Source organism: Buteo buteo, chromosome 17 (genome assembly GCF_964188355.1).
Source record: "Buteo buteo chromosome 17, bButBut1.hap1.1, whole genome shotgun sequence".
Taxonomy (NCBI): domain Eukaryota; kingdom Metazoa; phylum Chordata; class Aves; order Accipitriformes; family Accipitridae; genus Buteo; species Buteo buteo.
The window spans coordinates 1,106,022-1,127,861 of NC_134187.1; the positions used below are offsets into that span (position 1 = coordinate 1,106,022).

Consider the following 21,840-nt stretch of genomic DNA (forward strand, 5'->3'; position numbering starts at 1 on the left):
TGTAGGGTGTTGTGGACTTGAGGAGCAGAGCTGCCCTTATGGGTTCTGTTCCTATATAGGCTTTGCCTCATCCCACACTGCTCTCTGCTTGTCCAGCCATGGGGTCCCTGCTGGCTGCCCCATTGCCCCACCTGAGCGGACCCTCCACTTACCGAGGAAATCATCAGCAGAGAAGTGGTCAGCATCCCAGACCTGCAGGGTGAGGCGAGCTGGGATCTTGTACTCGGTCTCATCCCAGGAGAACATCGACTCCTTCTTGGAGATGACGATCTTCTCCTCCGCCATCAGGTAGTCAAAGGGGAAGATGTAGCGCCAGTTGAAGTTGCCTTCACCAGTGAGCGAGTGGTAATGGACATCCGTGTCTTGCTTGTCCTCCTGCTGACCCTTCAGCCACCTGCAGGGCCCAGAGGGGTGAGAGGGGTGGCACGCGTTACAGGAGGGAGGAGAGGGCACAGGACCATCCTGTCCGTGCAACCAGGATGTCTCCAGGACAGACTGGAAGGACCTAAAAGGCGCGAGCAATGGGCTAGGGCTGCTCCGATCACCGCAGCAGCAGCATCTCCAAGGGGTAGAATGGACATGGGGGCAGGAGGGCCCTGGAAAGAACAGGGGAGTTTGAGAGCGAGAAATGCAAGCGGGTTGTCAGAGGTCTTTCTCTGGGCAGGGAGATGTTAACGAGGTGGACAGGAGCAAGGAGCATTGCTGGGGAGTCTGGAGCAGAGCATCCTGGAAGGATGTCCCCATCCCGCACTGGTGGAGCGGGGAGGCTGTAGAGACCTTCTCACTCCACCGTGGGGTAGTTAGGCCTCCTCTGATGGCAGCTGTCCCTGCGGAGGCAGCTTGGTCTGTGCTGGTCACGGCAGGCTCCCTGTGTCAGGGCACATCTATCCGAGCCCATCAGAGGTGTTTAGAGCCTGCTGCGGGCTCTGCTTGAGGGTGGGGTTGTCTCTGCTGACCTAATCTCCGGTGAAGGGACCTGAAGTGCCCATTCAGACAGCCACCGTGGGCACCAGGTCACTGGAGTGACAGTGGGATCCCCATCCTCCTGCCCTGGGAGATGGGGTGGCCGTGCTGACCTTGCTGTCGCATGTGCTTGTGCCCCTTTTTCTGGCTCCAGGGAGCAGGGTTCCCAGAGCAAAAGGGACACAGAGGACAGTCCATACCAGCAAGTCTGGGTCCCTGGGGAACACAGTTTTGTTTTAAAGACTGTGAGTGCCCCCCAGCCCCTTTCTCTGATGAGCCAAGGCATCTCCGTTCCCCAGGGTGTTCTCAGGTTTTTTGTGCGTCTGTTTGTCCTGAGGGACTGCAGCCAGCAGCGACATGACTCCATGCTCGAGCACCCAATGCAGGGTTGGTCTCTCAGGCTCTGAGCATGCTGATGCCCTGCTCTGCCGCACAAAACAAAAAGGTCAAGTGATCCCCCACCATACAGATGGGGAAGGGCTGGAGCATCTCAGATTCAGAGCCATTGCAGAAAAGCCACTGGGCTGATGGGACCCGAGACACCAAAACAGACCCAGTTTCCTGAGAGCAGCATGAGATGCAAGCAGAGGAGACCTGGCCTGAGCTGGTGAGGCTGCAGAGAAATCACCGAGCAGGTTAACAGACTGGTGGGAAGTCACTGCATAGTCAGCTACCAGCCTGAAATGCCGTTGCATTGATTTGAGGTCCTGTAAAGAATTGGGCTATGGGCAAGAGTGAGTCCCCTCACCTCTGTACAGGCAAGTTTTGGAAGGGCCTTTCCCCTGCTGCTGGGTGAGAGCAAAGCCGAGATGGGAACTAACCACAGTTTGGCTCCAGATGCTGGAATTGGAGGTTGCAGGGTTGAAATGCCAAGTGGGGTCATCAAGACAAGCTCAAAAAGGGGTAGAGGGGCAGACGGCGGGGACCAAGCAGCGAGGCCTCGGCCATTACCCCCTGACATAGATGTCAGACATCTTCTCTCCCGCCAGGAAAGCATCATCTTCCAAAACCACCTCATCGGTGTTCCAGATAATAACCCGCAGTTCAAAGCTGGGCAGCCAGGCCAGGCACACACAGCGGGTCGTGCAGCCAGAGAGAGAGATGGAGAGGCAAGAAACACAGCACAGAAGACAATGGCAGCGTTGGCTCTATCCGACCCTGCACCACAGTCCACGTCGTACCCCCCCTCCCCTCTCCAAAACCACCCCGGGGACCCCAGCCAGCACTAACACCCCCCAGGGAGAAGCAGAGGAGCTGGCACTGGCATGCCACGCTGTACCTACCCCCTGACAAAAATGTCACTGGATTTCTCGCCAGTGAAGTAGTCATCGTCCTCCAGGATGACCTCGTCTGTGTTCCACACTATCACTCTAAGCTCATATCTGGCAGGAGGAAGGGAGACAAGGAGGTGAGGCACAGGGGCAGGAGGGAAAGGGGTGACGCTGCCAGAAACCAGGGCCAGGCACCGAGATGACAGGGAACTGCTCACAGGGATCTTATCTGAGGGATCATGGGGACAAGAACAGGAGGGGGAATCTCTGCGTGAGCTGCAAGGGGAGCTTTACCTCCCTCTGCTCTGAACCTCTGCAAAGCCCATGCCAAAGGCTCAGTGGAACAGCCCAGGCTTGGTCTTTGGTGGATTTGTGGCTAAAATGGTGTCTGCAAAATGGTCTTGAGTCCAGATTTCTTCCTGGTTTCCCCAGCTTACTCAGCAGGGCTGTCCCCCCTTAGAAATGGGCATCACAGTCCTTCTTAGGACTCCAGCAGTTTCAGAGACTCTGAGATATTCCCAGCCCTGCCTCTTCTGTGCAGCAACCCAGGGTTTCCCAGTCACATTTGGCTTGGTTGGGAATTTTGGTGATGGAGAAAGCAGCTCTGGTGGGAGCAGGTGGAGGAAGAGCAGAAGCCAGATTCCTTGCAGGGTGCAGCTGCAACGTGGAAAGGCTGGAGGAAGGCTGGGGGACGGTGGCAAAGAAAGGCAGCCATGTGGCCACAAGCACAACACATGGCTAGAAGTACCTACAGGGGAGGGGAAGGGGATTTACAGCTTCCTTAACCCACCTCCTCTGGTATCTCCCTCTAGCAATGCCCTGGCTGAGCCCAGCTGTGGGACTCCTGCCATCTCCTCCAGCCCCCTCCTGTCTGCACCCATAGGTGGGAGCTTGTCCCATACTGTGCCTTTCCAGCACCTACAGCTAGTGTCAGGTGGAGCCCAGTGCTCCCAAGAAAGACAGAGGAGATGGATTCAACCCCTAGGATAATAACCAGGCCTAACCTTGCTTGAAACAGGCTATCTACCTGCAAACCCTCTCTTCAGCCCGTCAGTAGGAACATCTCAGCTCCAGCTCATGGGTCACTGCTCAGCATGGCTGTCCCGCAGACAGCCCTCCGCTTTTCTGGTCCACGCTGGCGTCTGGACCTTGCCCTTGGCCTCAGCTTTCCTGCAGCTGCCTGCTCTGCTCCTCAGACCCCAGATGCAGCCCACTGGGATCAAGGGACGTTCTCTCCATCCAAGGCATCATCTGTGCAAGGGCACAGGAGTGCAAGAGACTCCCACCAGGATGCCCAGTGCTGTCCCTGTATCTCGGCCTTGAGGGTGGGAAAAAGGGTCCAAGGACACAGTCTAGCAGGGTAAGGCAGGGATAGGAAGGATGTCAAGGGAAGAAATGTCTGTCTTTTCTCTAAATGAGTTGGGAGAGGGCAGGGTAGGGAGGGAAGAACTTTTTATTACCCTGCCTGTTGCCTGCTCTCTCCTGCTTGGATTGACCAACTCTGTCTCAGTAACCTTCCCTGCTCCGGGCTCTAGCCATCACCTCCTGGAAAGGGCCCATCCAAACTGCCCAGGGGTGCCTTGCCCTGGGATAACCCAGGGTCTCAGGGCTGGCTGCACTGGTCTGCCCCGTCCCCGTGCCGGGCACCGGGGTACAATTTAGTTTCCTACTCTACAGAGATGAGAAAAATCGGGAGCTGCAGGAAATGGAACGGGCGTGATACCACCCTTCAGGAGCAGCGCTGGAAGGGAAGACATCATTGATGCCTCCAGTCTTGGGATCTCTGGAAATGCCAGCGCGGTCGAGGTACCCAGGCAGAGGGCTGGGCTGGGCCATGGAGCAGCAGCAGGAGAGGGGAGAAGCAGGGCTCTGTCCCCAGCCTTGAGTTTTCCCTGGGGCTGGCTGGCTGGGAGGTTCTTACTTCTTCGGTTTCCTGGGGGAAATATCAATGGCAGGGCCAGGCGCTGGCATATCCATGGGGAACATGTCCACCCACATCTCCAGGCGACCCTGCAAGGTTGGAAAGGTGCAGTCAGCTCCCCTGGTCCCTCCTTGCCCCCTCCACCCAGCAGGGTCCCCCCCAGCTCCTCTTGCCCTTCAACATCAGTCTGGCCATGCCAGATGTGGGGTAGGGCCCTGCAGCACTGAACCCTGCCAGATATGGGGGGAGGCAGGGCTCCCCCGTGCCATCAGTCCTTTCCCACCCCTTGCAGAAGTATCTCATGGCACTGTGGTGCTGAGGGGCACAGCGTGGGGAGTCAGGGGACCAAGGGACCTGGGGGGGATGAAATGGATGCAGGCTGGAGCAGGAGAGGCAGAATTAGTTTAGTAATTTAGTTTGCTAGTCAACAGATGACTGTTAAGGGCCGTTGATGCCCAAGTGCCACTGTTTGCAGGATGCCTCCCCCGTCTCCGCTGCCCATGACAAGGTGGGTTACGGCTGCTCTGCCCAGCTGACATCTCTGCTCCCTGCTTGGAGGGTCCGCAGGCTCGGCAGCGTGGGCTGCCTCCACTTCTGCTCTGGGACTTTGAGGACCTGCTCGATGCCCGGCTTGTCAGGGTTCAGCAGCGGACGCGTCTCCACGTGCTCGGGAACCAGCTTGCAGCCCGCCCGTGGGATGTCCTCCCAGTGGCGCAGCACCGTCAGGGCCAGGTGTTCATCTGTCTGCTTCTTCTGACCTGTATGGGCAGACGGAGGGCTGAGCTTGGAGAACCGGGCAGAGAGACCCCAGGCACAGCAAACTGTTCCTCTACCCCTAACTCCAAGGAAGCAGAACTACCTACTAGCTACTTCTGTCCATTTCCTTGTGTACACTTTGTCCTTCAGCCAATACTTCCTAACTCCTCTGTTTCTCCTCTCTCTAACCCATGCCATTTACAGAAAGTCCAGATCCCCTGCCTGTCTGCATTTTCCCAGGCTGAACAAGCTCCGTATGCACTGTCCACATTCTCCTCCTCTTCTGCACCCCTCCTAGCCTGCCTTCATCTTTCTTGAGCGCACGTGAGTGCATTGGGACACCACCATTGTTTGGGGGTACAGTTACATGGAGAACGGCTTCCTAAACCCTGGGAAGGCCAGGGTGGGCTGTCTTCATTGCTCCTTGGGCATACACTTCCAGGAGGAATTTCTCAAAGGCAGCTTTGATGATGCTCTGCCACGGATACCCATGAGTGATTCTGAGAGCAACCCACTGGCCTGGGTGGTCTATAACACTCTAACTGGTCACATACTGGAAGGTCTATTTAAGGTGGTGGATGGAGAGTGATTGCAGTGCTGCTTTGGGGTGATGGGGCCACTACATCTGTCTCCAGTCCTGGATGATGAGGGGACACCCCAGACCCCTGCTCCCCTCCACAACCTTCATCCCATGGGGCAGGTACCATTTTCATCCTCAATCTCCGTGGGGCCGGTGAAGACCCTGTTGGCAACTTTCACTCTTCCTCCTGGCCCAAAGTGCGGCCCATCCACCTTGCCCTCTTTGCACAGCTTGGACAGGATTTGGGAGGGCTTCATGGGGTCACGCCAGGTGTTATAACCATGTCTGTGAATAGGAGGGCAAGGTCAGTGAGGTAGTAGCAAGATTTGGAGGAAAAAGCCATTTTGTTCCCCTCTGCCAGCAAAACAAATGCCGCTGCCATGAAGGACCCGGGATTCACAGGGAAAAGGTCTGAGTCAGCAAACGTGACACTTCAGAGCAGACCAGGTCCCTCTGTGCCCCCTCTCTGCACTTTGCTAACACCCTTCCACCCCAGCCCCTTCTCTGTGCTGACTCAGACCTGAAATTCCCAGCGCACCCCACTTGACTCCTGATGCTCAGCATTGCTCCTCTGGCACTGCTGCTATTGCAGCTCTGGCCTCACCCCTCTACCCACTCCCACCAGTGCTCCTCGGTCCCTTCCTCCCTGCCCTGGGCTCCTTATAACCCACTCCGCTGCTGCCCTGCTGTACTGGTCACAAAACCTGTCTTAAAAGTGAGGGTACAGCACAGACTCCTCCATTAGCAGGCAGTAAAGGAGTGAGATTCCTGCAGGAGATCTGGGCTTGGTGTGGAAGATGAGACAGGCATGGGTCCAGGCAGAAGTTTGGGCCGAGAAAGCTTTGCTCGTACATGGAGTAAGTCTGTGACACCCCGCAAGTAGCTCGGTGCTTGCTGTAGTAGCGGTTCTCCAGATCAATCTTGGTCTCTCCAATGAGGTCGTCGGTCCCCACCAAGTCCCAGTCGTACACCGCCACTGTCAGCATGGACTCCATGGGGAAGGTGGCCTCGATGTCAAAGGATCTAAGCCGGGGGAAAGCAGGTGAGGGGAAAGAGAAAAGCTGCTGAAGGGTTTGGCTGCTGCTCAAGACAGACACATGGGTGAGGTGGGTCTGCTCCAGTCTGCGGAGGGTGTTTAATTTGCATCTACCGCTGCAGGACATTCGAGGTAGGGGTTTTAACTAAATCTCTGCGCGGGCTGTTTCAGATCCAGCAGCCCTAGACAGGAGCTGGCACAGGGTCATTGCTTGACCTGGGTGTCTCAGTAGCCCTGAACCTAAGTTTATGTGTCACCAGAGAGACAGGCCATACCCTCCCTCGAGTTTTGGCCTAACGATTCCTAAAGTAGGTACTTAATCTTGACCAGATATGGACATCTCTTAAACACCCTTTACTATATTGACCACACAGCTGGCAAAGAAGGACAGATGGCTGAAATGAGGATGCCTACGCCGCTTGCAAGGGAAGTTCTGTGTGATGATTCCCATCTTTTGAGCTCAAGCAGCAGCTGTGGGACAGCTAGGGTGCAGGTCCAAGGGCTGGCAAGCTTGGCTCAGGCTTAGCTCGCCAATTCCAGGTGCAGACAGGTAACAGGGCTGGGGCAACTCACTTTCCAAAGACAGGGTTCAACTGCTTGGAGATGTAGTTCTCCTTGTCTTTGATGTCCGTCTTCCCCAGCTTGATGGCAATATAGGGGTCAGCTTTCCCGTTGATGTCAGCTGGGTGAAGGTCCGTGGCCTGTAGAGAACAGATGAGATAAATCAGTGGTGTCCACAGTAGCAAAGAATTCAGGGATGACCCATTCTCCATCCTTGAGACCATCTGGCCTTGGCTGGCCATAGGCATGTGGCTAAGCACTTTGGTCCCCCTAAATGGAGTGTCTTGGTTTAAACTGGGGATAAATCCTGCCTTGCGTCAATCCCTGTCCTGATTTGGGGAGGGGTTGGGGCTGGCCTTGTCCCCTCAAAGAGACATAACCACAGTCGTCTTTGGCATCTCTTTCATCAGTGGAAAGAAACAGGCTCCTCTAAAGAAATACCCTGAGCAACAACCTGACCAAGATGTCAAGAAGACTGTCCCCTTCCCATCTTGTTCTCTCCACTCACTACATTAAGGCCAAAGACTTCTGGTTTCTCCCCATAAAGGGGCTGAGTATCCCCAAACTCTCCAGTCCCAACCTCCATCATGGCACACAACAGCAGATGCCCATGCCAGGACACATCCAGCTGGTCCTGGTTGTTGTTGTTGGTGCTGACCAGGCTGGTGTCTACTACTGCAGCCTCAGTCTGTTGGTAGTGGATGGGAGACTCATTACTGCAATGGGATGCAGCACTGGATGGAGAATCAGGCTAGTGGGAAAAGTAGCCAAAAGTAGGTTGCATTTGTAAAACACTGGGACAAGGTGGTGACAAATAGCAGTCCCAGTGCTTCTAGCAGGACTGAGATCCCTCTCAAGTGCCTGGCTATGGTACCTCACTCACATGCTTGGGCACGCAAGGATGACTAGTGTAGGAGTCAGGAAAGGACTTTTTCCGGAGCACACCCCATACAAAGAAAAGTGCACTAGCTGTATGAATCAATAATGTCTCAGTGCAAGTTTAAGGAGGTGCCATGCCCTTCAGCCAGCTCTACTAGCCCCTGCCAGCTCCTATTCTGCTCTGCATGTACTTCACTGAGGTGTCGTGGCTATGTAAGGAACCACCACCTCATAGTCTGGGCTGATCCAAATTACTCACGTGAGTTAAACACTAGGACAGATATGCTGGACCGTCCTACACACCAGAAGAAAGGTCTCAGGATCTGGGAGGAGCTTGGATCTGGCTTGCTCCCAGTGCTTGGAGCACCCCCCCTCCAGCATCCCTACAGCTTTGGGACCAGCTCCTGGATGTGTGCCATGGAAAGGAGCGCAGGATCACACCTTACCACACCACACAGTTATACTCACCCGCACAATATAGACTCGGACCAGCACATTGATGGGGTCGTTGCTGGGGATCCCCTGGAACATGCCGAAGTTGGGGTCGTATCCTGCCTCCTTGGTGATATCATCAGGGAGCGGCACTTTGTAGACACACATGGAGCCCTGATGCGAGGGAGGGCACAGCCCGATGAGAGTCCTTCTGCCCAGGGGCTCAGGGTGGGCAGACCCATCCCAAACCACCCTTCCTGAGCACCCAGTCAATATCCTTGTTTCTAGCAATGTGCTGGAGCAGACAGGCCAGATCTGGAAAACTCCTCCACCGCACAAGCACCTCTTCAGAGATTGCAACCATGAGCAGAGAAATTGGACAAAGGGAAGGAGGCCTGCAGAGGAATCAGGCTAGCAAGGTGCTCATGGACGGATTTCCAAGAATAAAACTGACAGGAGGACAAAATGGGAATGAAAGGGTTGACGAGGGATGGGCTGGAAAATCTGGGAACTACCACATGAAACACTGCTGATTTCTATGCTCCCAAAGCATCTGATCCTAGCTAAGGTGGGGAAGTGCCTGCTCATCTCCTCCACCAAGCAAACAAAGGGCAAAACTGGCATCAACAGGCTTCATCTGGCCAGGATTACACCCTCAAAAAGGTTCTTGTCTAAGAATCTTACAGCTGACAGATGTGCCCCTACATTGCCTGGGGGCTGGCAATGGTGCAACACAGCCGTGACCTCAGGTGACTGGTATTGGTGAAAAACCGTTCACAGAGATAACCCAGGGCATGATTTATTTTCACAGCGGGCAAGAAAGAGAAGCTGCTTTTCCCTTGGCCTTCTATAAGAACCATCAAACCACTATTTGCCTGCAGATCACCACCTCTGTGGCTGCGCTTTTTGAAGCCATCTGATTTCTGGGGCTATCCTTGGAGGCTTTCCCTCCCTGCAAGGTGCCTGTAGCTGGGTCAATGCAAATTGGATTCTATTGCATCCAACCCTTTCCGGCTAAACCAGCTTCAGCAGGGAAACCTGTTGGCAAGAGCTCCCCAAGCTGTCCCTGCCCTGGCCCGACTCAGCAACCAAACTCACTTTGAACCTTCCCACTATCCGCTCTTCTTCTGTCGCATTGTCATCGTTGTCCCCAATCTTCCCACGGAGCAGGTTGAAGGTGTGCAGCCAGTCCTCAAAGTTATCAAACTCTGCTTCCAGCTCTTTGTTGAAGACCTGAGATGACAGATAGTTAAAGGAGGGGAATTAGGTAAAAAAAAAAAAAAAAAAAAAAAAAAGTGAGGAAAAGATACAGTGACTGCCCAAGTCAACTTGGAGGGAACCTGGACACCTCAGCTCTCAATACCCAGTTCTCTAAGAAGGGAAAGGATCTCCAGGATCATTGGTTGGACCTTGATGCCACAAGCACTTCCCTGAACTGATAACGTACAAGAGGGAATCTCAGCTGAATGGGTGAGGCGGCTGCCCGCGCTCTGTGCAAGACCCAGGTTCAACCCCCTTCTGAACCCCAGAATCACAGACTACATTAATCCTAATAAACACTGTGGGCCCGTACATTGAACCAGAGCCCACCCTTGCCCTGAGTCCTGACTGGGCCAGCCATGGCCAGGCTGGAAAACTCTCCCCTCCAGCCAGGGCGCATCCAAGCTGTCCCAAGGACAATCCTATCCCAGAGCAATGCCTTTTCTGTAAAGCGTGTTACCTCTGACTCCTTCAAAGTAGGGAGAGAAGCTGGCAGTCCCAAGGCACATCTCACCTAGGGGGATACCCCTCGGATAGGCAAGGTGCCTCAGGCAGGGTTGATCCCTCCCGCTCTGATCTCCAGATGGCTGGGACTGCCATCCTGCCAGACTTCCAGCCTGCCACTGAGCAGGCAGGACCTTCTCCTCCCCTGCCGACACACGCACCTTCAGTTCGTCGATCTTCTGCTTGTTCTTCTTCTCCGGAAGCTCGGGGGCTGACTGTTGCTTCTTCTTCTTATCGTCTTTGGGCGTCTTGGACTTCTCCTTGTTCTTTGCCTGACCCTTGGAGCCTTTCATGGGAGAGTCATCAAGTTTGATTTCTGAGTCCGAGGGGAAGCGGCGGGGAAGGACGACATGGAAATGAGGGTGAGGAGGGGTGGAGGAGACAGGGAAGGGGGGAACTTGATCAAAGTCCTTCAAACAGGAGGAGCATGAAAGCTGACAGCTGCTACTGCCTGCAACTCCCATCTCAGCCCTCTCCTGTCTTTTCTTGACTCTGGCCACTTCTGACCAGGTCACAGCATCTCCAGAAGCCCAGAGGTCTCTGTGCAGGGAACTTCCAGAGCTGACCTGAGCAGAAGTCATTTGGACGACTACAAAACACGGACTGAGAGTGCTGGACACTGGCTAGCTTCAACCGCAGTGAGAAGACCTGATCCTGCCCATAGCATCTCCTTTTCTTCCTTCCACTGGAGACTTTTCCAGCTGTATGCAGCCTGGAGATAAAACCCCAGCCTAGGTACTGCAGAGGGGACAGCGCTTGATGCTCAGCACCAGAGCACAGGCTGCTGCCCATGACCAGCTGCAACGACAGGTTGTTCAGGTCTCTGTTCAGAGGGACCACCAGCCAGGGACATCAACTACAGTCGGAACAGGCTGCCTGGAAAAGCACGTTCAAAGAACGCTTCTCCCACCCTTCTACAATCCCCGTCCCTCACTGCCTCTGCCAGATTTCATGACTGCTGGGCAATGCAGATGAGGACAGAGGGATGACACAGACTTGATGTGGAAGAGGAGAGGAGGAAGGAATGGGAGTGCCAAGGGAAAATGGATCCTTCTCAGAAGACAGAAAGAAAACAATGGGGGACACAAGACACCCTCCCCAGCAGCCCTGCCATGACAGCAAGCCCAGGAAGAAGCTGCTTAGAGTTGTCTCCAAGCTCAGCAAGTCCCAGCCTCATCTTTCTCATGATATGAATGCTAGTCTTCCAAAAGAAACCAGGCTTTGTATTTTTCTCAGCTAATGGATTTTGCATTGCCTGAGCATGACACCAACCTGCTGTCATGGGGGCATGGAATATATGGAGAGCACAGGTGAAAGTCCTCAGGGAAACCCCTCCAAGCCCCACTGGTGGGACTGGCAAGGAGCCTCCAGGCTGTAAATGGACAAAGTCACCCTTGATCAACATATCCCAACTCACTAGTATTCTTGGCCCACATCGCTTGTGGTACAAAATTAATCTCACCCAACTTCAGACATCGGCAACACCCCATCTGAGCTACAGACCCCTGACTTCCTTCAGAGAAAAATGCTTTTAGGGTGCAATTCATCTTCTTGTAGCATAGTATTGAAAATTGGTCAGAGAACTTGCCCTAAAATTGTGTATTTTTCTTCACTGCCTGTGCTAGAACAGCAGACAAGGAGGCCTCTGCATGCAGGTAAAAGCAATCAGATTAGATGAATCCCAGACCTTTTGTCTGGTTGAATCTTTCCTCATAAAAATAAAGCAAAATTAAAAAAAAAAAAAACAAACAAAAACAAACTTTAAGCCTCCTGCAAAACGAGGATAGAAAACCCCACAAAGGTGATATAGAAGTATCTGTTACTTGGTGTGCTCAACAGACTTCAAGCACAGAGTCCTGTAGCTAACACCTCTGCACGGCCAAAGCGACAGGACTTTTACTGACATACTGATTTGTGATTGCACAAAAATGTCCGTGGACAATAACGTGGATCCCGGTCACTAGTCTGCGTTACTTGCACGTGGCCTTCCTCCCAGCTCGGATGGGCTGGAGGCTGCCACAATACCATGCTCTGATTTGGATTCACCTGGCATTAGCACGTTAAACCAACACAGCCCACACCAGGCCTGCATTCACAAAAACTGATCCTGCGTGGGGATATACAGCACACTGCGAGCACCTGGTTTGGCAGAAGAGCAGCGGCAGGCTCCGAAAGGGATGCCTGAGCACCAAAAGGAGTCCTGGTCCTACCTTTCCCTGCCACGCTCCCTCTCTCATTCGCAACCTGCTTACCCTCTGCAATCTCCATTTCTTCCTTCTCCTCCGCTTCTGCTGCGGCCGCTTCTTGCTGCCGGAGTTGCTGGGGAAGAAAAGCGAACAGGGAGTGGGTGCTGGTGCCGAGGTCTCTGTGCTCGCTGGAAGTGCCTGTAACTCAGGCTCACAGTTCGCTCTTCCCATCTGAGCCACGAGCGAGGTTCTGGCAGTGCTGGAGAAATCGAAATTGCTCACTGCAGCCTTCAGCACCAATGCTGTTAAATACTTGTGTCCGGGTACAAACCAGTCACAAAGTCCACCCAGAGTGCACTCAAGGAAGAGGAATCCTGCTTAGCTCTGCCAGCTAAAAAAAAGCCTTGCTGACAGTCAGGCACGATTAGCGAGGGAAGCAGCGCAGCCCAAAGCCTTTGGAAGTAGCTGGAAATAGGCGAGACCTTGCAGGCAGGAAATGTTTTCCTCTCCCCCCCCGCCATACACCCCTCCTCTGCTCTGCACCCACCTCCTTCATAGTCTCAATTGAAGCAAAATACTTGGACCACCAGTCCAGCATGCTCTCGTCCGGCTCCTCCTCTTCTACTTCCTCTCCTCCTCCTCCTCCTTTCTTCTTCTTTTTCTTTTTCTCCTTCTCTTCCTCAGACTGCAGGGATGAGGGAAGCAAAGACAGAGAAGAAGGGGGATCAGATGAAAGCAAAATGTCTGTTGAAGGGCAAATGTAGTGGGTAGAAGCACCTGAGAAGGCAGAACTCTCCATCACTGTCCCCCTTTTACAGATGCAGACACTGAGGCACAGAGCAGCAAAGGAAGATGCCCAAGGCTCCAGAGAGACACAGTGTCAGAGTCCTGAGACATCCCCTCCTGTCCATCATCCCTTTCATCCACGCATTTCCCAGGCGACAGCACCTCAATCTTACACAGTAGGCATCCTCCCTCTGCCCAGCAAAGTACCCCAGGTCCATTTAGTGGTGCAATAAAGCCTTTTGCAGCTGGAATCTGGTTGCGGTGGGAATAACCAGCATCTCTCCCACAGGGTGCTGCCTGCCCTGCTCGTCCCAGGACAGCTGGATTGCGAAGTGCTGGCCCAGAAGAGCTTCCCCACCTGCAGGAACCAGACCACTGCCACATCTATTGATGAGACAACGCTGCTCTGTCTCTGCCCCGGGATGAAGGGGCGCTGGTCCCTCCCCATCTTGGGGTTGGTGAGGATGCATGGTCCACTGAAAGCCGCACGGAAGGGTAGGATGGGGTGCGGAGGGTTGGGAGCAGGGATGCAGAGCAGATCCATCACTTACCACGTCCACCTTCACCACTGCATCAGAGTTCTGCCGCCCGGGGTGGAAGGGAACAGGGAGAGGGAGAGCAGGTTAGCAGCGCAGCCTCGGCTGAGTACAAATACACCCCGGCACACGCATGCATTAGAAGTCACGGACAGGTCCCCAAAGATGAAGGAAGCAGACACCTTGGAATGAAGAGCCCTGGCTGGGAAAGCTCTGCACACAGAGGAGAGGTCTGCCGTGACACACCAAACCCACCTCCGCGTGGGAGACGTCTCTCTTGCATTCTGCTAAGGGAGAACCACAGTCCCTGACAGCAAGGGACCGGGGCTGGAAAGACACTTTGGCCTTCGGCGTGGATAACACCTCTCTGCTCTCTTGGAGATGTTCTTGTCTATCTGGGAAGGTCTGCAAGCTACTGTGGTAGATTTCAAGAAGCACGTGTGTGCTGGGGCATTCCAGACATACCCACATACACGTATCCTGAGGCTGCTCTTGCATGGGGCTGTCGGAGCAGACATACACAATACAGCTTTTTGGGCACAGACGAGGAACTCTACATACAGGTGCATATGTGAATGCACCAGGGACCTTGTGGGGAGTGTGTATGTATCTGTACATGTGTGCTCGTGAGGCTTTGTATGTGCCATAACCTTTCTGTAAATGTGCACATGTGAAGGGCCATGCATATCTGGAGCCCACAACATGCCTGTAGGCACACACATGCAGATGCTGCTTGTCTGGGGGTGTGTGTGAGCATGTTGCTGCAAAGGGCCTCCTGCAAAAAGAAATCTGTTTCTTTCTGTGGAGGAAGCTCTGGAGCAGAAGGGTATGAGAGGGAGCTGAAATTCTCGTTCTGGGCAAGAAAATGGGCACAGGCACATTCAGTGTGTGAACAAAGCCCGATGCCTCTGGGACATGTTGCCGGTCCAATGCATACAATGCCAAATTTTCAGGGCAAGCACAATAGGTCTAAAGAGCTTTGGCTGCCTCAGACTGACTCTGTGTGCCTGGATCAGGTCTACACCACGTCCAACTGCTGTGTCCTGTAAGGTGCAGGCTTGCTGTACAGCAGTTGTTCAGCAACACTGTGCTGACCACCCATCTAGACTGCTGAACGGGCATTTCAAAGAGCTGATGTAGCCATCTGAATGTCTCAAAACTATTGTAAAAAGGAAAAAAATATCAGGGAAATCTGCATGACCATGGCTGCTTGCAGAGACTGCGCAGTGTGCGGTGCTTTGAAAGGGCAGGATTGCTGCAGCTGTGCAGATGGGGAATTTCTGATGGGTCACTTGCGTCTGTGCTGGTCACAGACAGGGACAGGGTTGTGCTCATTCCCATCTGACAGCTTTTGAAGGAAAACATAAAGCTGTCTGATTTGCATAGCCCAGGACAGTCCTTTTCTGAGCAGCAGGCACCAGCTAATTTCAGAGAGGACAGAAAGAGGCCAACTTATAGGACTGACAATGACCCAAAGCCCTTCATTCCAGACATCAGCCCAACTCCATGTTCAGCAGGACAAGGCGGCCTCTGTTTGGGTTGGGTTACTCAAAGACTGGCAATCCAGTGAGGAAAGAGATGCTAAAGTGGTGCTGACATACGGACACTCACAGCTTCCAGCTTCACCATCGTCTCCATCTTCTTGATGGGCACCTCAGGTTCCATATTGACAACGATCTCCCCTGTGGGGCGAGAGCGATGGGCCCCGTTGGCCATTGCCAGGTAGCCATTGAGGTGTTTAGCTGGACAGAGGACAGAGAAAGAGAAAGAACAAGAGAGAAGGATAGTGTAGAGGAGAAATGGAGAGCTCAGGAGAGATCCTACAGGATTCATGCAGGAGTGATGTGCGACTGCCTTGTTCAGAGAAGAGCAGAGGAAATGACCACAGATCCTTACAGCATGAGTAAAAAAACCCTCCACAGCAAAGGAAAGCAGATGGGTGGGAAAGAATTGTTTTTTTTTCACCTGCACCAGTGTCCAGAGGAGAAGAGGCAGAGAGCGTGATTGCCCTGAAAGTATCATATGGCATGACACAACCACAGGTCCAGACCTCTGGCTAGAACCAGGGCTGGCCCTTGGCAATCCCCCCGCAGACCTCCTGTCTCTGCCTAGCCAAGAGACCCTCCACTTCCACCAAGGACTGGGAGGAGATGAGCAATTCCTGTGGCTCACCAAGCCCTCCGCTGCTGTGCTGGGTATAGGAAAAGTGGGTTTGTAATGGTTTTTGCTGTGGGTGCTGATAGATGGCGTGGTGGTTGGGCTTGAAAGGGTGGCCTCAATCTGTAGCTTTCTAGTCTTTACTTAAATAATAGCAGCAGCAGGCACTGAGCATAGCAAATTCACCTCCCAGTCTTGAGGAATGTTTGGGAAGTCTAGAGTCATGAAGCTGCAGAGATGTTAGAGGTGAACCAGCCTTTCTTGTCTTACAGGTGTCAGGGGGAGCACACAGTTTTCGCAGTGAGACCCACAGATCAAAAAAATCAAAGGGGAATCATGGCCTCACACCCTGTGGCTTCTCACCCCCTTGACCCAAACCCAGACGCGTTGCTTGCTTAACCAACAAGCAGGCAATATCCCATTGTCCTTACAACCCTCTACCCATCTCCCTCTTCTCCATGCACAATGCCCCACCGATGACCCATACCAGCCAGACCCCCGTGGCCCAAGCCTGGTACCTGTCATATTCCAGTGCTGGGCTTTCTTATCTGGTGGGCGGTAGATGAACTTTCGGAGGGAGCTGACAGCGTGGGACCCCACCAGGGTGTAACGCCCAAAAGCCCGGCAGTCCACCACACGGATGTTGAGGGGTGGATGGAGCAGCTCATTCTCTGGGAGGTCCTGGGAAACAAAGGTGTGCTGGTTATCAAGGGCTGGGTGTGGGCTGTGGGATGTCTACTTTGGGAGTTGTAAAGGCCCGTAGGGACTAAAGCAGGGACTGTGTTGGAGGAAGAGGTCTAGAGCAGCTCCAGCAAAGCATGGCTTGGGAGCCCTCAGAGAAAGGCCATCACCAACTGGGATGGAGCTCACGTCCTCCATTGCTGTGGCGAAACTGAAGCAAGGGCTAGGAGCCTAGGTGTGGGCTCCAGAAAAACTGGGTTTCAGTTGGTGGCTCAGAAGGAAGAGGAAACACTCACCACTTCAAACCACTTGACCAAAGTGCTGAAGTTGGGGTTTTTCTTGTAGTTCTGGATGAGGGCTGACTGGACCCCCTTCCCAGCACACTCGATGTCCACACGGGGCCGGTCCACCTGGGCCAGGTTCACTCTCTTCAGATCCCTGAGCCCCCAGAACAAGATCTAGGGCAGGAGGAGGAAAAGGAAGAACATGAATATGAGAGGGACTGCCCCTGGCTGGAGCCGGGCCAGAGTCAACGGAGTTGGTTCTCCGTATCCCCCAGGAGCAGGGACCCTACTGCAAACGTCATTGTCCGGGCAGTGGTGGATCCCTGAAGTATCTTCTTCTCCACGTGGCTCAGGGCTGCAGCACAGTGTCTCTCTGACACCCCACATAATCCACCCCATACCTGATCTGCAGCAGCCTAAAGTCTCCAACCTGCTGCCCTCGATACTCTTCTGCCTTGCTCTTTTTCTAGCCTTTTTCTGCCGTGGGACTCCATGGAGCAGGACCAGGCCAACTTTGGCCATCCACAGTGGCTCTTGATTCAGCACTGGCATCATTTTGTCAAAATTATATCAGTATCACTGGGGAAACTTTCCTCTCCCTTCTTAGGGTAACAGACTGCCACCATGACCAAAAGTTCCCCTAAACTGAGATTTTTTCCACCTCCTGATTCCCCATGGCTGTATTCACCTTGCACATCAGAGGAATACAATTCATTTAACCAGATGCAAATGTCTCGAAGACCAGGAGCTGGGATCCCTTTAGAGACTTGGGGATCTGGACAGCAGCATCTCACCTGAGCAGAGACACCTACAACCACGGGTGAACTGTGCACAGAACGTCACTGACTGTATTGCCTGGATCACCACCATCTACCAAGACAACCAAGGGAAAGTGATGCTGATTGGATGCATCACCCTTTAGATATCTACAGATACATGAGAGGCATCTTGCCCTTGATGCCTGACATTGGCGGGATGCAGTTTACCTGCCCTATGTGACTGCTTCGTGTGGTGATGTATTACATGTGTATCTCTAATGTGCCCTGCACTGCATCTCAGCCCAAGTGGCATTCACTTGCTGTGGTGCCCACATTTAAGACAGCAAGGAGTGATCCAGTTCCCTGTTCTTTTAGGGCTGCTGCAACCTTGCTCCCTGTGCAGCCAGTACAGACAGATCCTTGCAGTGCAGACATCTGGTCTTGGTGCCCAGCTAGTCATCAGAGCCTCAGAGATCCCGCCTGGCCTTCAAACACCCACGGACGGGCTCTCTTGCCCCACACAATGCTGATCATTGAAATTTGGTGCTTCGAGGCAATTACCTCCACTCTGTATTTACTCAGCACTGGCCGAATCCCCAGTGGCACTGGCAGGATGGGTCCCCGGTCCATGTCTGTGGGTCCATCGATTGGGGGCAGGTCTGACTTGCCCCCAGGGCCAATCTGGAAGAGATGCAGCATGGATTAGGATCTGTTCCTCTGAGCTGGTGCTCAGCTCCTGGGAAGCAGTTTTTTGTCAGTCTCAGCTGTAACTGGCACACCCTGGTCTCATGCATCGAGTCTGTGTTGTCTCAGAGGGTGCAGGAGCAACAAGGGTTGCTGAGCATCCAGCTGACTGTACAGCGCAGGTACTTCAGGAGAAGGCAGACATGAGCAGAAGTGTTGGGCAGTGCTGTGCTTCCACACAGGACAGACCCAGCAGCAAAGCAAACTTCTCAGCCCACCAACATACCCCAGCCCCAAGGCTGTTCCTTTTCTTCCTGCAGGGAGTCGCATCTGCGTGGGCTGGGTGTGAAGAGATGCAGAAATGGTCTGAGAGCTCAGCCCAGGAGCAGGTTTCAGGTCCCGTTTCCAACCCAAGGCGTGAGGGAGATCAAATATCCCATGTGAGCCATTCCCTACAGAAACCACCCCACTGCAAGGAAAGTTGGGTGGAAAAAGGGCTTGGATGAGCACCTGCCCTGGCAGACAGAGGAGATGGGACAAGCACCCTGGGGAGAGGGACACCCTGGGATCAGGTGCCCTGATCTCACCACCGCCATAGGGCATCTGAGGACATTGCAGACAGGCAGGTAAAGCAAAGTCTCCTTTGAAGTCTCCTGCACACCAGGAGACTGCCGAGACACATCCGTACAAATACAACAGTGACAGCGTATGGGAAAGGAAGTACGAAAGCAGGAGGGTTTAACTCTGCTACCCCACAGACTATGTGGCTAAAATGTCACCATATCCTCGGGATGCTGCTATAAATTCACACCCCTTTTTTCCTGAGACCTTCAAATTGGCATCACTGAGAGCACCAAGACTCCCACTGGCATCTCCTGTATCCCAGTGATGTTGTAGAGAGTTTCGGCTAACTCAACACTTTTAGTGGGGTGTCCTGTCCAGCAGGATACCTGGGACTCACTGCACATCATCTTGACCAGTGTATCTGGGCAGGAGCTGCCCCCTCACCGGGTTAGTAGCTGTGCTAAACCCTTCTAGCTTTTCTAGGATGTATGAACTACCTGTTTTTTGCAGCACCTAAGATATATAAGCACAGGTTAAGCCCCGCTCCCTTGCAACCCTCCATCCCGTCCTTTCCCTCCCTTGGTCTGGGGTGGCTTTGGCCAGCTGGTACCTGGAGCAGCTCGAAGGCAGCCAGCAGGTCACCTGCGGTGGAGTTGCCCCGGTAGATCTGGTAGTACTCCAGCTGCGGGGGGAAGCGCGGCGGGCAGTAGTGCTCATCCGACATCTTCACCACCGGTTTGGCAAAGGTGCGGCCCATGAAGTCAGCTTTGCCCTGGAGAGGCGGAGAGAGCACTTGGGTTTGCTGACCCAACAGGAGGTCTCCCAAATTAGCCCCACAGCTCTCCCCATCGTGGTCAGGACAGGACCAGAATAGGACCAGGTCCCACTGGGCCTGGGACACCAAAGCTCAGTGACAGCTTTCACTCCTGGCTTCTTCAAATAAGGTGAAGGAGGTGGCCTAGGGCTGGGACAGCAAGGAGGCCAGGGCTGAGGAGCTTTTCTAAAGGGAAAGACTCAGGTAATGTCTCCTTGCCCCCAGCCTCACAAAAGCTCTTGCTTCACTCTCCAAAAATAAGATATCATTAAGTTGAGTCTGAAGTCTAAGGAGCAGTGGAGGCTGCTCATGCCATGGGAGATGTGGTGGGGACCATTTTCCAGGAGTAAAGCTGCTTCTCATCCTTTGCACCCTCTGACTCAGAACTGATCGCAGCATCTAAATCATAAACATTTTCCTTTGCTGGGATTCATCTTACCACTGTGTCCTGGTCATAGATCTCAATGACAATTATGGGAGGGTCATCCCGCATCTCATGGGCTTCTCCATACAGCTCCACATTGTCAAAGACCAGCAGCTGGTCCCAGGTTGGGCAAAGGGTCTCATTGAGTACCTGGAAGAATGGGAGAGAGGCTTACTGCTCCAGATAGAGGCTAAGGCCCTGGTGCACGGGCAGCAGACTGGGCATTGGTCTCAGCTGCCTGGCAGCACTAGTGGGCTGCTGCATGTTTATTTTGGACCAGCAAGGCATGGGGTATCTCCCAAAGACCATTCTGAGAAAAAAAAGAACCCAACAGCAGGCAAGCAGACACAAATTATATCATAGAATCATATCATAGAATCATTTGGGTTGGAAGGGATCTTAAAGATCATCTAGTTCCAATCCCCCTGCCATGGGCAGGGACACCATATCCACCTTTTCCAGTGTCCGCCAGGCTTGCTAAAGCTTGGCAGCCCTCAGCCCAGGAAGGGAAGACACAGAACCCACTTCAGCATGCTCCAGTTTCTCCTAACCGGGCAGGTGAATCACAGCCACAGGGACTCGGGATAGCTGTGTGCTGGTGCAGGGGGACATGTCGTGAAGGTGGTCCTGGGGAAGGGGCTCCTGGAGACAGTCAAGCCCCAGTGCCACAGCCGCTTTCCCACCGCAGGACCCCATGATCAACCTCATCCTTGATTCACGAGCAGTCACAAGACTTGTGGCAGGAGAGCAGGATGTCCAGGGACATGCAACTTCAGAGCCCAGCCCTCCAGGTCAGGAGATGGTGCTTACCTCGGTGCATTGGCTCTGGGAGATGAAGAAGACTCGTGCAAAGGGGTCCGAAAGGCCACTGCTGTCAGCTGCAAATAAACTCCTGGCTTGGTACATGTGGGCTCGCAGCTGGAAAACCTGCTTCTCTGCAAGAGAGAGGGGAAGTGAGACAGCTTGATACGCAACCCTGGAGCCCAACCGTGGGGCTCAGCCTGCAGAGCGAGGTCTCGGGGACATGCTTTTGCTCAGGGCCAGCACTGCTGAAGGGTATAGAGTCAAAGCATGAGTTCGAATGGATAGGGACTTCCTTGGCATCCTGCTCACCCTGTGCAGAATGACAGCTATGAACGGGGTAGGGAAGAGGGTGAACAGTTCCACACCCCAGCTCCTCGTGGGAGCCGTGTGAGTTTCAGACTGGGACAACTGGAATTATTTCCTCCTTAGCTCCTGGAAGCCCTTGGTCCAAGTGGTGTCCAGCCAGGGTCCCTCCTGCCCTCTCCATGTCCTGTCCCCAGACCCACTGCAGGCAGGAAGTTCTTACTGGTGTAAAGGAGGCTGATGGGTGGGAAGGATGGCAGGTTTTGGCCTCTGGTGGTCTTCTTCTCCTCAAAGCCACAGGGCAGGCCACTCAAGAAGTCTTTGCGCTGTTTGTTGAGACCCAGCCACAAGTACATCTCCATCTTGGCCTGAACTGTCCAGCCAGCAGGTCCAAAGCCCCTCTTCCCAGGTAGCTGGGCACAAAGGACAGAAAAGTTTACATGGATATAGGGAAGGCCTTAAGAGATGGACAGACCACCTCTTGCAGCATTCATCTCCTTCTCTTGCACTGCTTGTACCACTGCGCCTTAAAACCAGGGACCCAGAGCTCATCATTTTGGATCATGACACTACTCTGGATCGTGCGTTATCTGCTTCCCACCATTTTGGCTTCCTCTTTCTAAGCCAGCATCCTGTTTTGTGGCCAGCTGGATCAAACATCTCTCTCCTTCCAAGCATTTCTCACTTACTGGTGTG

At 53.6% G+C, this 21,840-nt stretch overlaps 1 protein-coding gene across 2 annotated transcripts in view; it reads right to left on the bottom strand.

The window, feature by feature from the left end:
• OTOF (otoferlin) overlaps positions 1–21,840 on the bottom strand; it is a 106,370-nt gene that overhangs the window by 1,392 nt on the left and 83,138 nt on the right. The window contains exons 23-43 of one of the 2 annotated variants that reach the window (XM_075049787.1): positions 21,368–21,557; positions 20,848–20,972; positions 20,053–20,187; positions 19,410–19,571; positions 18,113–18,232; positions 16,806–16,967; positions 16,347–16,509; positions 15,283–15,413; positions 13,687–13,716; positions 12,897–13,034; positions 12,416–12,482; positions 10,325–10,449; positions 9,498–9,632; positions 8,436–8,573; positions 7,101–7,228; positions 6,344–6,514; positions 5,616–5,776; positions 4,771–4,913; positions 4,156–4,244; positions 2,247–2,345; positions 153–394 (exon numbers count right to left, since the gene is read on the bottom strand). In XM_075049787.1, coding sequence (XP_074905888.1) covers positions 153–394; positions 2,247–2,345; positions 4,156–4,244; positions 4,771–4,913; positions 5,616–5,776; positions 6,344–6,514; positions 7,101–7,228; positions 8,436–8,573; positions 9,498–9,632; positions 10,325–10,449; positions 12,416–12,482; positions 12,897–13,034; positions 13,687–13,716; positions 15,283–15,413; positions 16,347–16,509; positions 16,806–16,967; positions 18,113–18,232; positions 19,410–19,571; positions 20,053–20,187; positions 20,848–20,972; positions 21,368–21,557 — 2,854 coding nt within the window. The remainder of the gene's footprint in view (positions 1–152; positions 395–2,246; positions 2,346–4,155; positions 4,245–4,770; positions 4,914–5,615; positions 5,777–6,343; positions 6,515–7,100; positions 7,229–8,435; positions 8,574–9,497; positions 9,633–10,324; positions 10,450–12,415; positions 12,483–12,896; positions 13,035–13,686; positions 13,717–15,282; positions 15,414–16,346; positions 16,510–16,805; positions 16,968–18,112; positions 18,233–19,409; positions 19,572–20,052; positions 20,188–20,847; positions 20,973–21,367; positions 21,558–21,840) is intronic. The other variant, XM_075049786.1, reaches the window with a different exon arrangement.